The 16,814-nt window shown below is 39.1% G+C and overlaps 1 protein-coding gene across 1 annotated transcript in view; it reads left to right on the top strand.

Moving 5' to 3' along the window:
* Positions 1–15,870, top strand: part of SKOR2 (SKI family transcriptional corepressor 2) — a 41,632-nt gene extending 25,762 nt beyond the window's left edge. Inside the window, 3 exon segments of the mRNA XM_005865761.2 lie at positions 1,102–1,169; positions 10,439–10,504; positions 15,188–15,870. Coding sequence (XP_005865823.2) covers positions 1,102–1,169; positions 10,439–10,501 — 131 coding nt within the window. The 3' untranslated portion in view covers positions 10,502–10,504; positions 15,188–15,870.
* Positions 15,871–16,814: the final 944 nt, after the last annotated feature.

Genomic DNA, 16,814 nt, shown 5'->3' on the forward strand with positions numbered 1-16,814 from the left:
AGGTAGAATGTACAGGACTCGCACACCAGTTGGCTGAAGAGAAGGGGGAAAGGTGATGACTGTGTTTCTGGTTCCTTTAAACTGCTGACCTGACTATCCACCACAGATGCAATATGACACTGTGTTACCATTTAAAGCAGAAAAAGGCCGTCGGCAAAAGGCCGTGCTAAGTCTACATTTTTTTAAAAAAGACCACATCTAGAAAATGCAACAACATGATATATACATTGGAAGTCATTTTTTTCCATAAACGCAATTTAAAAATGATCAATATGTAGAATGGCAAAGATAGTTTGCATAACGATACTTCTCACATAGAGGCGGGGCCTGTAGAACTGTACCAGGCCCAGGAAGGACCATAAAATAAGGCTGATACAGGGAGAGAAAGTGTGCAGGTTGGCAGTCAGGCACTCTTTTTAGGAGTGGGACAGGCTGCAGTGAAGCCAGGCAGCCATATCTAATGGCCCCACATTTTATCACCCAGACGGCATTTTGTGTACAGGGGTCCGCATTCCCTGTGATCTGAGGTGCACCCTCTCCCTCCCTCTGAACTAACTTCTGAAGGCAGTGGAAGCTTGAGGTACTTGCGACTTTCTCACGTGTGCAAAGACTAGAAAACAGGATTGCCCAGACATTCCTGAGAGTGATGATATGCAAGGGATTGTACTACATGGGTTGTGAGATACTGTGAAATGTAAGATATAGACCTTACCCCCTCAGAGTTTACTGTCTATTCTGGTTAAATTATAGAATCTTGAAAACATTCCTTCAAACAACCATGTTATTTACTTTTAATATATATATATCGAGCTAGAGGCCCAGTGCACAGAAATTGTGCCCAGGTAGGGTCCCTAGCGGCTGCCGGCTGTGGCCAGGGCCTTCCTTTGTTCCAAGCCGCCCCCTGGTAGTCAATGCACGTCATAGCGAGCGATCAAACTCCCGGTTGGTCGAACGCCCAAGTGGACTCTTTATATTAGGCTTTTATATATTTAGATAGGGGAGGGGTTTTCTATGGGGCTGTCAGTAATATTTTCACAAAATATGCTAAAAGTAGATTTTGCACTTTAATTCATTTCTGTCTCTATTTCTCTCTCCTGCTAGATAATTTCCAGGACCAGATGAAAAGGGAACTAGCCTACCGAGAAGAAATGGTGCAACAGCTACAAATTGTAAGTTGCATTTCTACTTTAAAATAAAGGCAGCTGGATGGGCTTGTTTAGAAACTGTTCATGTTTTTGCTGTGAAAGCCTTTGGTCCACCCACTTCTCAGCTGGTTTGCATGCTAATTACCAAGAGATTTACTTAGACACAGGATAAGCAGATGTGTCAGTACGCTTCCTCGGGATGTAACTACCTACCATGTGTTAATAGACAGATGTGTACATTGTCTCTGTGGGCGAACCAGAGGTACCTGCATCGTCTTCTACTGCACAAACTTCCCAACACAGTGCTGGGATGCGCCAGACACTGCGTGGAGGCCACTGTCTCCCATCTTCCTCCCTCTCCCCTTCACTCCCCAGATCAGGGCCAGGCTCTCCACAGTCAATAGAATGAAGTGTGAACACTATTAATCAATTAAATTCACTTGAAGGATAATGAAAGGAAAAGAATTCTTTCCAAACCAAGTGTGTTACTCTAGCCTAATCATCTCTAAAAGTGGACACTAAGATCTATTTCTAGGGAAACAGGAAGATGTCTGATAAATAAATGTAGTGGGTTTTCTTTTTGTTTTGTTTTTTTCCTTCTGAATTCCTCGCCTTTTGTCCCCCCTGCAGATACATCTGGTATTATTCACTAGCACCTTTAAAGCAGTCTCCCCTGCCTGGCCAGTGTGGCTCAGTGGTTGAGCACCAACCTATGAGCTAAGACAGTGGTTTTCAACCTTCTGGCCCTTTAAATACAGTTCCTAATATTGTGACTCAACCATAAAATTATTTTCGTTGCTACTTCATAACTGTCATGTTGCTACTGTTATGAATCATAATGTAAATATCTGATATGCAGGATGGTCTTAGGCGACCCCTGTGAAAGGGTCGTTTGACCGCCAAAGGGGTCGCGACCCACAGCTTGAGAACCGCTGAGCTAAGAGGTCACGGTTCAGTTCCTGATCAGGGCACATGCCCCGGTTTCAGGCTCGATCCCCAGTGTGGAGCGTGCAAAAGGCAGCCAATCAATGAGTCTCATCATTGATGTTTCTGTCTCTCTTTCTCTCTTCCTCTCTGAAATCAATGAAAAATATACACCTTTAAAAAGGCAGTCTCCCCAGCTTCCTCCTTCTCATGAGTGGGATGGGGAAATGATTTCTGCTCAGTGTTGGTAAGATATTTGTAATCACCTGGGTAAAGACATACACTGCTTCTCAGTATTATTCATAGCATGATTATTATAATTTAGGTGGCAAGGCATTTCTGAGCTGGCCCATGTTATCCTTATACCATTAAGCATGTGTCTTTGCATACCCACCTGTCGTGTCTAAAGAGACAGGTATCTAGCTCTCTGTCAGGACTATTTAAGAAGGATGGTTATTAACCTTTGCTTTCTGCATGGAAGGAGCCATGCTCGTGCTGGGAGGCATTTTTAAAGCAACCCGTGCTTCATGTTTCTCTCCATTCCGGGCTCTGTTAACAGTGCTGCTTGTCAGTCTTAACGCCCCGCTGAGGTTTTCCTTGATCTCAAAGTGCCGGTTCACAACTCTCAGTTCTGAAAACCACCTCAACGTAAAGTGCCTCTTAAACAGGATCTTTCTTCTTGTTCTGCTTCTGTGTGTGTTCAGGTTTTTTGTTTGGTTTGTTTGTTTGTTTGTTGCACTTAAATTCACTGGGAGCAAAAGGATTTTCTTAATCTCCTACAAGGATTAAAATATACATATAACTTTTCACAATAAGAACTAGTAATTACTTACTATGAATATACTTACTGTTTTCTTTGTTCAAAGGAAGAATTTAAAAAAATAGGATTGGAGAGTGATATAAAATTTTAAGACCTTACTGGCTTTATTCAGGGCATTGTTTTCAGATTCTTAAAACAAAAATTGTCACACATCAAACCAAAAACTTGTGATTTCAGGGTGGTGGGTCTAGCAAAATGGGCATTAAGAAAGGACACTATTGCCCTAACCGGTTTGGCTCAGTGGATAGAGCGTCGGCCTGCGGACTGAAAGGTCCCAGATTCGATTCCAGTCAAGGGCATGTACCTTGGTTGTGGGCACATCCCCAGTAGGAGGTGTGCAGGAGGCAGCTGATCGATGTTTCTCTCTCATCGATGTTTCTAACTCTCTATCTCTCTCCCTTCCTCTCTGTAAAAAAATCAATAAAATATATTTTTAAAAAAAAAGAAAGGAAACTATTTACTTCAGTGCCCCTGTTTAAGGCTAGTTATGTAACTTAAACATCTTAATTTTCTTTGACATTTGGTTTCTTTAGTAAAAGAGGAAATGATATTGCATTTATGTAATAAGCAGGCAGTATTGATAGAAGAAAAAAATGTCTCATGTCTTCTGAGATAGTTGGTACATAGAAGATACAAATTGGTATTAGTAAACATTTTTATTATTCTGTATTGAAGAATATTTTATCATAGGTATGTATTTATCTAGACAAGTGTTATTAATTCACATTCTTCTAGATAGTAAATTATTTCATGTTGTAAATTAAATTCTTTGGAAGAAGCTAGAATTTTTACCCCTAGGCCTGTAGGTATAAGTCCTGAAATCCTCAAAGGCATATCTAGGCTAACAACATAAAAATTGATGAAATAGACATAATTTGTCCCTCCTGTTTCTTCCTCTTCTTTAGTGTCTCCTACCATAAGATACCGAGAGCTTCTTGCTGCCTCCCAAGAAACATTTCTTGAATGAATTACTACTCATGGACGCCCCCTGCCCCAATTCTGATATTCTCATATAGCAGTCCTCTTAATTCTTTTCAGATTTCCCTGGTTTGGTCATGACTTTCTCAAATGTTCTTTTGTGCTAAGTAACTACTACCAAAACTGCAAAAGGAAGGTGTAGTATTGAATTATAGGAAGCTTATGTATTACTGTTCTGTCCTTATAACGAACAGACACAAGCTTCAAGGTCTACAAACTTGAGTTCAAGACTCATCCCATATAGTTCATTAAGTGTTAGTTCTTCAACCAAAGGGACCTGTTGGAAGGTCTAGCCTAGTGCCCAGATAGGGATGTAGTAAGGAGGAAGTGTGTAATGAGCATGAAATGCCCACACAAGTCATAAAACGCTATGCCAATATGAGTAACATCCCTTCTCAAAGGGGTACTTTCATAGTGGAACTGTTTCAGCCTTGGTGGCTGGAGATATTTTTGTGCAGGAAGGACCTGTGTTCACGTTATGCCATCTGCTTTGGAACTGAGGCAGCAGACTCAAGTTTACTTGAACAGGAATTCATCTAATCCCTTATTCAGCTTGTTTTATTTGCTAAAGTACCTGTGGGAAATGCCTTTAGAAAATTATATCTGAAGATTATCAAGAAGTTGCTAGGTATCATAACTATTGACTTTCCCAATATTTTAGTTGAATGACCTAACTCATCTGTAAATATGGTTACATACTTTGTTCCCCAAGAACCCGACAGTTTACTCAAAATTATTTTAATATTTAAAGTTTACGGAATATATATTACAGAATAGTCCTCTGCCTACAGAATAGGCATTTTTCCCTTTGGATGAGATAAAAACCCACTCTATCCTGCAATAATGGAGAATTCAAATATATTAAAATCATCATATTTTGTAATGATTCCCATAGACCCACGATGTATTTATACTATGTCGTTACAGTGTTCTTATTCAAAAGATGATATCGAAAGCATCTTGGGTGCCATTGCTGTAGAAAGAAAACTTATGAATTTCTTTGGCTCCTGCATGTTTAGATTCTCCACTGACTGTAATTTCTGCACCATTGCTTCCTTTTCCAGTTTGTTAAATGCAAGTTATGATGACTGCAGAGTCAAATGCTTGACTCTCCTTGTGCATTTTTCTCAGTGTCAGGTTTAAAGCATGTGTATCTTTAACATTTATACATGACCACAAGCTAACTTTTACAATAGCTTAAAATTAGAGTTTTATAGCACTTAACACCGTTTGTGTTAAAGCTTCCCTTCCCCCACTCCTGCCCTGGGTTTTCAAGTGCTTAAAATGTTTCATTGCTAAACCAGATTTATTTAGACAACCTAAGAAATATAGTCCTCTCACTATAAACCAAATACAAAAGTTACAGAATTTAGCAAGTTCATGAAGATGTTACTGTTTAGTATAATGTAGAGCCACAGATTTCTCATTTACAAGTAAACTGTGATTTTAGGAAAAATGTGTTTCACTTTAAAAACAAAATGAATCACTCCTTAGGGTTAAGAAGAAAGTGAAGAAACTTCATAAACACATACATTGTTTTATGTCAAGTATATCTCAAATTTTTTTAAAGGTGAAGATATTTTGCTCTCTATAACCTTTTGATTAAGGTTTTTCTAAGAACTGGAATCCTATAAAATAAAAACCTAATATGCAAATCGACCGAACAGCAGAACGACCAATCGGCCCTGATCGCCAGCCAGGCCTAGGGACTCTACCCATGCACAAATTTCGTGCATCGGGCCTCTAGTATAATATAATTTACAATACAAGCTGAGACTATTATGATGCCTTCATAATCTTTTTATTTTTCATTGCTAATTTGGCAACAATTTTTTTAAGCAAGTGCATTTATATATAAGCTACTACTGTCTATTTGTTTAAGACATGGTCTGTTTTAGTCACAGTTCTTGAAGGACATGCTGCAGCAGAGAGCACATGATAAATGACGACCCAGATTCACATCCTTGGAACTTGCTGGATTGCTAAAGAGGAGCACAGATGGAGCAAATGCACTAGGCTTAAAGTGCCCTCTGCTGTTTGTCCAGAATGCTGCAGTCACAGTTGCACGCAGCCAGGGGTGAAAGGTCTCAAAGTTCTCCATGAAAAGCCTTGAGTAAATGTACCACAGCTTTTTTATTCACTCATCTACTGATGGGCACTTGGGCTGCTTCCGGGTCTTGGCTGCTGTAAATAATGCTGCAATGAACATAGGGGTGCATGTCTTCTTTCGAATTAGTGTTTCAGATTTCTTAGGATATATTCCCAGAAGTAGAATTGCTGAGTGATAAGGCAGTTCCATTTTTCATTTTTTGAGGTAACTCTATGCTGCTTTCCACAGTGGCTGCACCAGTCTGCATTCCCACCAACAGTGCACGAGGGTTCCCTTTTCTCCACATTCTCGCCAACACTTGTTTGTTGATTTGTTGATGATAGCCATTCTGACAGGTGTGAGGTGGCCTGGAGTATTATGCTAAGTGAAAGACAAATAACTTATGATTTTACTTACATGTGGAATCTAATGTACAAAATAAACTAACAACAAAATGAAGACAGAATCATAGATACAGAGAACAGACTGACTGACAGCTGTCAGAGGGGAGGGAGGTTCGGGGGCTAGGTAAAAAAGGTGAAGGGATTAAGCAAAAAACAAAACAAAAAAGCTCATAGGCAGTATGGTGATTACCAGAAGGAAATGTGTGGGGATAAATGGTGATGGAAGGAGACTTGACGTGAGGTGGTGAACACACAATACAGTATACAATGATGTATTATAGCAGTGATTTTCAACCATGTGCCTCAAAAGAATTTTTAAAATATGCAATACCTGACTATTTAGTCAGGGGCACTGACCTCTCGTCCTTAGATCAGTGGTTCTCAACCTTCCTAATGCCGCGACCCTTTAATACAGTTCCTCATGTTGTGGTGACCCCCAACCATAAAATTATTTTCATTGCTACTTCATAACTGTAATTTTGCTACTGTTATGAATCGTAATGTAAATATCTGATATGCAGGATGTATTTAGGCGACCCCTGTGAAAGCAGACTCAAGTTTACTTGAACAGGAATTCATCTAATCCCTTATTCAGCTTGTTTTATTTGCTAAAGTACCTGTCGTGACCCACATGTTGAAAACCACTGCCTTGGATTGTCAAATAAAAAAATGATAACAGCAATGGCAATAGCTGTCCAGAGTGAATGAGTCAAAATTATACCTATTTTTTGTCAGATTGGCAAAAAATATATAGTTTTGGTGTGCCACAGAATTTTAGTAATTAGTTTATATGTGCCATGAGATGAAAAAGGCTCAGAAGCGCTGTGTTAATAGAATTGTACACCTGGAACAAATATTTTTATTAACCAATGTCACCCCAATAAATTCAATAGAAATAAAAAAAATGTTTAAAGCCTCAAGTAAAATCGTGTTGATCAGTAGATTCGTACTATTGTTTCATTCATGTAGACTTGAAAAAAGCAGTTTACAACTTCCTGATGGTGGGAATGGTGCTTCCTTGCAGGAAGGGAGCAGTAGGTCTTCCTCGTTGCTGGAAAAAAACGCTCCCTCTGTAGGAAGGGCACAGCCCTTCAGTGATACCTCTTTCCTTGGAGATTCTCCCATGTTCGTTGGGATGTGAACTTGCCCAGATTCCTATCTTCTCAACCCAGAGAATTTTGTATGTATTTTACATTTTTTAAAAGTGGGTCGAACAGTTACTTTTTTTGCACTATAATTTTCAAAAAAATAACTCTGGGCCACTAGAGGATTTTGGTTTTGTGGCTAAATATGAAACTAAAGGAGGTCCCTGCACGTCAGAGGACTTAAGCAAGTCTGGGCTTCTGCAGAGTCTGCCTTAAGGTTCTCCAGCAGTCGACAGACTTGGGCTATACCGGGACCTTTTCCAATTATTGATCTATTGCTATGCATCTTGACAACAACTTACTTGTTCCTTAGTTATATGGCCTCTTCTCATCTTTCTCCTTTCAAGATGTTGACCCACCTGAATGTCTGAGCTTAGGCTAACTCTCTCTTGGCACAAACTAAGAAGTTTATCTTTTTTGGAAAGCTCTCCATACTTTTGACAGACTAGAGTCAACTAGGTAATTTAGAAGTTACATAATAACTTTAAGGGGTGTTTTTGTCCATGCCAGTCTTGGTGACGTGTAAGCTGGTCCAGATGAAAAGAAGGCTTTTGTAAGTTCTATTACAGGAACTTTACGTGGAATAATTAACTGAAGTGGAGCCCCTAGGATCCTGAGCTCCCATGCTTGGAGTATTTGCTGAGGTCTCTGTAAACCCAATATTGCATTTCATGGAATCTTAAGTATTGTCAGTTGTAAGAGGCAACATGACTTGATGGATCACAAGAAAAGAAGCTTTCGACTCTTGTTCTAAGACACCATCAATTATAAAAACCCAATTTTAGAGATGTTAAAATGTGAAGGGGGAAAGTGTATTAATAGAATCAATGAAATAGGGTAGCTCTCATTAACAACTGGGCCATGTTCTAATATATTGTTTATTTACCATTCATGATTTAGGACTTATAGTAAAAAAGCCATGATTTTTAGCTTGCAACCTTTTGCTTTTTGTCTTGCTTTTGTTTAGCTTTTATTTCATCTTGTTTTATTGGCGGGGGTGGGGGGGAATGCAACAGTAAATGTTTGAGTGGAGATAATTCCTGACCCAGGTTTAAATTCCAACCTGGAGATTTGGGATCAAATGTTCTCACTTGAAAATGTCCTCTCTTTGTCCTGAGTCCTTTGTTCCTTCTCAGGTTTCCATCTTAATGAAATGCTACATTGTTGTTTCTGGAAAAAAAGGGAGGGAAGGGAAGGGAAGGGAAGGGAAGGGAAGGGAAGAATTCTGATTTAGATCTAACAGTAGTGCCCTTCAGACAGTTTTCTTTGGGGTAGGATGAGATAGCCCAGGGTGATGTTGACTTAACTATACAAGAAGTGCCTGGCACAGAGTAGATGCTCACTAAATCATTAACAGTATCTAATCTTGATGTTGAGGACTCTTGCTAATTGAGAGGGGCACAGATATATTCTTTCAGGTAATTCCTTGTAACCCAAGGTTTGCATAATTTCTGCTTGTTATCCTAAATAACATAATTCCTTTAAGTCTCTGTTCTTTCATGCATCTAGAGAGAGGTGATCCATGTGCTTTGGCATATAGCAGCATGCACCACAATGGAAAATTAAGATTCAGTGTGTCTGTGTTAATAGCAGGTGTAGCATGACCTAGAGTGAAAAGAAGAGGTAACTAGAGTAGGTCCCCATGTAACTGTTCTTGTCATAGGTATCTAGCTGATCTCAGCTCACGTCCTAAAATACGAGATTAGGACACTGAACTTTTTATGGTACTATATGAATCATTAATTTCAATGCTGCTATCCATGCCCTTTATCAGATATGCACCTATCAGATACATCCATGTTGTGGTTGTGTATAAAAATAGTGATACGGTTATTTTAATCTTGTTTTCCATTGAAAAGACTGCTTGATTCAACTAACCAGTTATTACAGCAAAATGGTCCAGCTAATTTTAGTCACTAATGTGATTGTACATTTGTAGCTCCTTCCATTAATAAAGGTTCTTATTTATGGACTGGTATAAAAGGAGAGCAAAACATAAATATGCTGGGAATGATGGGAATATATATATAAGTATTAAAAAACATTGCCTAATTGAATGACAATAATTTTATTTCCCTTGTTGCTTTTACATAATAGCCATATTTTGTGTAACATCCTAGAAGGTTGAGTAGTTATTTCTTTGCGTATAAAATAGATTCGAATCCTTGGAGTTCTGCATTAAGCTTTGTAATGATGATGGTAAGTAACATAATGATAGAATACCTTAACTGGGGTTAGTGCAGAGGCAAATCTAAATAATATATGTCGTCCAGTTTCAACCATTTGAATTTTCTAATGAAAAGTAGCATATCAAATGTGATAGGCTTTCATTCAATGCCCCAGAGGTGACAAGTACTTTCAAGTTTATCCAGGTAGAATTCTCAAGGGTCATATTTTCCATTCAGTGCAATTATTTCTGATGCTTCTTTAGTAGTTATTGGGAAATAACCCAGAGTAGTAGTTTGTGTTTAGTTGGTTAATCTTACTTGCCATTTATAATGATAGTATTATTTCATCACTCCATTTAAATGAAAGGTTACATTAAACTAGTTTGTAAACACATTCTTGTTTTGTGACCTTGGACATACATGATAACATAACTTTGTTTTTGTACCTAAATAAAAAATAAGAATACCATATTATTAAATGCAAAATCTTGAAAACTTCTGTGAGTGAAATATCACAGAGTAGCCTCAGAGACAAGCTATAGCAACAGCCCCGTGTGCTCACCTGTCCTGTCCTGATCGTGCTTTTTAACAGGCCTTAGGAGTGTGATGCCCTGAAAGCTCCATACTGCTGAGCTGATAGAGACCTTTCCTCCTCAGGGAAGACCCACTGGCATTCGAATTGTTAGGCATGACGAAAGGTCTCCCTTGCACATCTGTCTCCAAATTTAGCTTACCTGCAGAGTTTTGCTTGTTTTTATCTTACAGATCCCCTATGCAGCAAGCTTGATCAGGAAAGAAAAGCTTGGTGCCCATCTCAGCAAAAGTTAAACGGTGAGTTCGCCGGAGGGAAGAGATTTTCCCGAACTCCCTGATTGTATTGGTTGGCCAGGTTCTTGATTGATGTCTTTGAAATAGCCCAATAGGTTGGTAAAGCTGTATCCTGTGTTTAAGCCAGTACAGTACACTGATGAACTTCATTATATCTGGGCATGAGACTTCCTAAATGAACGGCTAAGTGGGTCTTATAGATTCTATGGAAATTTTTATAAAATGAAAGAAGTTCTCTATTCAGTCTGTAGGAATGATCTTCATTCTGTTTTGAGGTTTTCTGCTGTTTCTGGTTCTACCTGACACCCTGGTTACTGCCCCTCGAGAGTAATTACTGCCCCTGGAGTGTCAGCAAGTCATGCTTAGTGTCTCATCTTCTCAGGCTCGCTCTTGCTTCCAAAGAGTCTTCCTTGAATCTGACTTTGAGTGAATTACTGATAGGTGGTGAGATGACCACTATAGACCTGTGAGAGCCTCTGCTTCATTCTTTCCCTAAACCAATAATAGTTTCTCTATAGCTGAAGCCAGGTTCAAGGCTGCATCCCCAGCAACAATTTGAAAGACAAATACTCTGGGCTCCTAAGGGAAAGAACACAGTGAAAATTCAATGACTATATTCAGAATATAACTAAACATTTCAAAAGCAAGTTTTTTATTTTTATGGAAGAAGACATATAGTTATTAGAATGTTAGGGATGAAAAAACTAGGATTTTGTTTTTCCTGTAACAATATGTTAGGATGACTTAACAATTGGAATTGCTAAATCAGAAAAGTAAGTAACAAGATGGTAGAATACCTCAGATGTCAGAGGTAGCTTTTGTAAATGTTCATGGCCAACTAGGATTGTGGTCATTTGTCAGTTTGGCCATTCCCATCAGAATGGTTCTTCCCACTTCTTCCCTCTGGAACATATTTTCAACTCAATGGAATTTATTGGCAAAAATAATTTCGATCATACAATACAGGCTCATGGTTTCTTCTCTTTCTTTCATGCATATCAAAAGCATCCTCTTCTCTGGGCAAATGACAGTCCCACTTCTTGCATCATCTATATTAGTGGTAATCTTTAGTATTTGTTTTAATTATGTCACATTTCATCTGGAGCTCAAAACTCTTTCCAAGACATACTCTCATTCATATGCTTTCTCTTCATTTTACGCACAGGGAACTGAGGTACAGTGAAGAGATGTGATCTTTTATGTCTGTGTTGCAAAGCCAGGACTCCTAACTTTAGATCCAGTGCCTACTTTATTCTAATGTTTGCATTTCCTGTCTTCTCTGTGAGCAGATATTTCTGCAGCAGAGATGGTCAAATAATTAGTTATTTTGTTTTCATCTCCATGAAGTCATACACAAATGGTCCTGTAAGCTTGACTGCATTCTTTAGATTCAAGTATTTTTCTTGAATCTGAAGTTGACTTTGGGCAATTTTGCATTATAGTACACAGGTTTGCACCAGCAGTGTGAAATGAATAATTTTAAAACATTCAAACTCCAGTAAATCTTAACCCAGAATATCAAGGAAAACAAGGCATGAATCATCCAGATTAATGCTGATAAACCCAAAGTGTCAAAGTAATTGTCTTTCAAACCAAAGAGAATATATTAGGATGTTTTTGTTAGTAACCTTTAATGGAAGTAGAACAAAGTCTACAAATGATAAAGTCATGCAAGTCATACAATACATGTGTCTGGCTTCTTTTACTCCATATTTGTGAGATTCATCCATTAGACTGTAGTTTGATTTATACTTAGGAACTTCAATAAACTCTCTTTTTACTCCTTCCACTTCCCCAACTCATCTTCCTTGCTTGTCAGACCTGAGCTGCTCTTACACCTACAAATGAAGATTCACTGCCCAGAAACCACGCCTCTGAGGGTGACAAAGCATCCAGCTAGGTGGAAAAAAAGATTGATTTGTGTTTAGTAACTAATGCTTCCTCCATGCTGATTTTGTTTCCATCCTTGCAGACAACAGGGATTTCTCTAAGTAGACCCTGGTGCTTTCAGAAGATTAGTGGTTACTTAAATGCTGAGCTAAATCAGCCAAGCAGAGAATCACGACCATATTGTTAGAGGCAGTATTTGATTCTCAACATGCCAAGCCTGCAAGGAATTACCCCAAGAGAGATTACAAAATAAAAATCATTACACTGAGGGAGAGAGACAAATTCTGTCTTGCTGAGTGACCGCAGGTTTCCAAATTAGGGACTGATGCATTAATGTCTTATGCAAGAGTGACCCTTAAGGTAGTGTGCTGTGTTCTTGCCACCTAGTGGATTCCAATATGACTATTAAGCGGAGGAAGCTTTTCAAAACCACAGGCAATCCACTTAATAAGCTGAGCAAGTACTGCCACATATAACTGCTCTACAAATCTTTTTTTGCACTACATTAGGACATAAGAAATTCCATGTTGAGTCGAAATAAAGGTCCACCCTGATTATTTACTATGTAATCCCATTTAAAAAGCCAAATTGTTGTTCTTAACAATACCAATCTCAAAATTTAGGCATGTACACTGAATACTCTTACCTTTCCCTTGGTAAGTCCTTAAAGATCCATTACCCATGGATTTATATAAGCCTTTCTTCAACCGAGGTGTAGTCCCCTTTGGAGCAATGAATTCTATTTGTTTAGCTACCAGCTGTGTAATGTGTAGTTTATTTTATTTATCTTCAAACTACCTCCTAAAACAAGCCTTAGTAGATTAGACATTCTACTGCTCTGCATATCTGTTTCATTGTGAACTCATGAGTACAATGGAAACGATTTGAAAAATATTTCAAAATTTTGTGCATATTATTCTTTCATCTGGGATTGCTTTTAACAACCAGAATTATTCCTGACAGTCTTCCTTATTTTGGTTGTTTCTGTGTCCTGCACAGACACCCCAGTGTAATCTGTGTAAAATCACCCCAAATAAAAATGCCATGTCAACACTAATTTAGTTATTACTTTACATTCTTTTTCTTCCAAGCATCATTTAACGTTATGCAAATGTCATCCATGTACCTGGTTGAAACAGCCATGTATTTCACAGAGAACTCAAGTCATTTGATATAAGTGGAAAGTGCATCACAGGAAATGGCTCATTCATAGTCACACAGAAACTCATTGGCCAAGCTGGAAATGATAATAACTGCCATTTATTGAGCACTAATCATGCCAGGTAGCAGACAAATTCTTTGCCACACTATCTTTTTTGGTCCTTGGAACTCCATAAAGTAGATCCTATTATTATTCCTAATTCATGCATGAGAACACTGAGGCTCACTCAGTGAGGTCACTTAGCTGTAAGTGATAAAGCCAGGATTCGATCCAGGTCAGAAGTGACTCTAAAGCCACTTCTCTGTCTTACTAAATCATTGGTCGGTTTTGAGAAATTTAGCTTCTAAATCTGATACTATCTCCCAGTGTTATCTTGAGTAATATCATTTGATCTCTTTGTATCTCACATTCATCTATAAAATGTGATAGCCAAACCAGATCAAAGTCTTTGCCAGCTCTAAAATTGTGACTCTTGCATGCAAATCTCCTGTCACATTCTCTCTCCTTTCCTGTTCAAGATCATGTACAACACTCAAGGGCATGACCCACCTACATTTGCCTTATGTCTGCATTGTCTTCATCACAATTACTACTTTGCATCCTTCTGGAGAGTTTGAAAGTAGGATTTTTTCCCTATGCTAACAATATCTACCTCTTTGGTCAACTCTCGTTGTTTTATTTTACTTATCAAATAATTATTACAAAAATCACAACAAAAGAAAGGTCTTAAAAGGATGTTGCGGGATTGCAATTGAACTTTCTGTGTCTTCTTTTTGTAGAGATCGAAGATGGGGAGGGGGAGTGGAATGGCATATTCATTTCTCTCATCTGTAGTCAGACATAAGAGGACCAAGCTTTTTCAAGAGTCTTCACTGATAAGGACAATGTGCTCCCACTGTTCAAAGCACATTGTCAATTATCCTGCTTAATCTTCAAAACAACCCACTGAGAGAAGTGCTACTACTTTCTCCATTCTACAGCTGAGAAAACTGAGATGCAGAGAGAAGAGTAAGCTATCTGTGGTCCCACTGCTAGCAAGTGGCAGGATTTGAGCCAGGCTACCCTGCTCTGAAGCCCACACTTCATCTGCTCTCCTCTTATTCCTGGCCTAAAATTGTGGCCTAATTCACATTTTCTAGTATTAGTTACTAAAATCCAGTTCATAACCAATCCAGTGGTTTCATTGATGCTGAATCACAAACTTTCAGGGGTACTTCTACAGTTGCCCTAACATCCCAGGACAGGAGAGATAGATGTAAATGTAACTTGGGCCATCCAGCCAAGGCCCACAGAGCCCCAGAGCATGAAATTGTCTGTCACTTTCACCACAGGCTGTCTTAACGTTTGCCCAACAACAGATGGGAGCTTCTAGAATCCAACACAATGGCTTTACGTAAAGAACGCATAGTGAACCATCACACTCTGACTTGGTAATTCTAGTTTGGCTCAATGTTCATGGAGATGCAAGTATACATTAAAAAGATGATTTTATGGTCACTGTTTAAAAGTTTTTGTCCAAACTGTACTAAAAATGTCTTCTCTTAAGGATATACTAAATAATACTTTAAATGTTTTTAAATTATCCGATTGCATCACGCTGAGGTTGTCATTCCGTGCTTTTTGTCTTATCCCAGGTGCACAGAACCACTTACTCTTGTTCTCTTGTAAGATACAGCCTGCCACTGAGCACTTCCGACCCACACAAAGACTGCGATTGAAAGGGCTTGGGAATCAAATAGAAAATCAGGTTCAGGAGAACCCAAGGACAAGTGACCTCAAAGCCGCATGGACAACCATGTAAGATAGACTGTGGCGGCCGTTCGTTAGTGGGGGGAGGGGGAGCCAACCAGAGCCGTCAACGCTTGTCGCATATTTTGGTGGAACCAAAGTTTGAGTCTTTGTGTTTTTAAAGGCCAACTGAACCCAGAGCGTTGGGAGTGCTGTTAGCCAACCAGGGTGGGAAATTCATGGACGGTCCCAAGTGAGCTCAGTGTTGCACACGTGGAGAGGGCAGCTCTAAAGACTGTCTGTAACTTTTGAAGAAGTGATTCTTTGTGGAAAGAAAACACAAAACCTGTCCTTGGAGTGGGGGGTCACGTTTCGACAGCTAGGATGGCATCAGCCGTGTAAACTGCTTTTCATAGCAAACTGGACGGACTTTCACGTGGCCCCTTCCTCTCTGGTACTTTGCCTGCTGTATGAATGCAGATTGTATTCCTCTGGAAATATTTTACAGTTTAATATTGAGTGTAATTAAGAATATAATCATGTTATCAAAAATGGTATTTAACTCTGTTGTAGTTTCTTTAACATTCATGTGGATAAAAAAAAAGTCTATAATAAAAAAAACACTATGAAATAATAGTTGTGTTCATGTAGTCAAATGCACGTTTGCTTGGGGTCAACTAAGAGAAACTAATACTTTTTAGAATTATTTTGGCATAAGATATTTGAATAAATTATTTTTGAAAACAGTATTCCTTCCAAAATGATTATTAAAGTCTAGATTAGCCTTTGGCCATTGTTTGCAGCTGGAGTCCTCCCATCACATTAGGACCCTGATATGAGTAAAGGAATGTTCTAAACCCCTGCTAGGTCTTCTGACATGTTGGCGATGGAGTTCATATTGTGCCTTCCTCCTTACTGTGATGTTGAGTCAAAGTCCATGAGATCAATTTATGCCAAAAATCCTGCCTTTCAGAGAAATAGAAGGGCCCAAATGATGACTCCTTTGAGGCCAGGATTCAGGTAGTGCTGGGCTGCACAGAGTCTACTGTGGATGACCGTCTACGCTGAGGCTGCCAAGAACCATCCTAACCAAAGAGGCAGCTCACCAATGGCATCCCTGGACAGATTTCCAAGGAGGTTTAAAGTGCATCACTGTGATATTTGATACTTCCCTCCACCATCTTCATTATCATGAATTATCCTAAAAAGCTTCACTATTTATCCTTGAGATAATTTTTTTTTATCCTTAGCTGCCACATTAGAAAATCAAAGGAGGGATACTCACGGTGATTTTCGTCCTAGCCTATGAAGAATTGGAAGCTGGTCAGAGAAGGGATGTACACCAAGTCCTGGAGTCTGAGGATGGGTTCTCAGCAACGACTAGCGGGAGATAATCTGAAGATACTGATACTGATACTGATACTGAGGGCAGGATGTTCTCTTTGGAGTGTTCTTCCAGGAGAAGCCTGGATCTAGGTAGGGGGCTCACACAGCCCTTCAGATATGTCACACATTTCTAAGACTGGCAACTGT

Source organism: Myotis brandtii, unplaced genomic scaffold (genome assembly GCF_000412655.1).
Source record: "Myotis brandtii unplaced genomic scaffold, ASM41265v1 scaffold212, whole genome shotgun sequence".
NCBI classification, from domain to species: domain Eukaryota; kingdom Metazoa; phylum Chordata; class Mammalia; order Chiroptera; family Vespertilionidae; genus Myotis; species Myotis brandtii.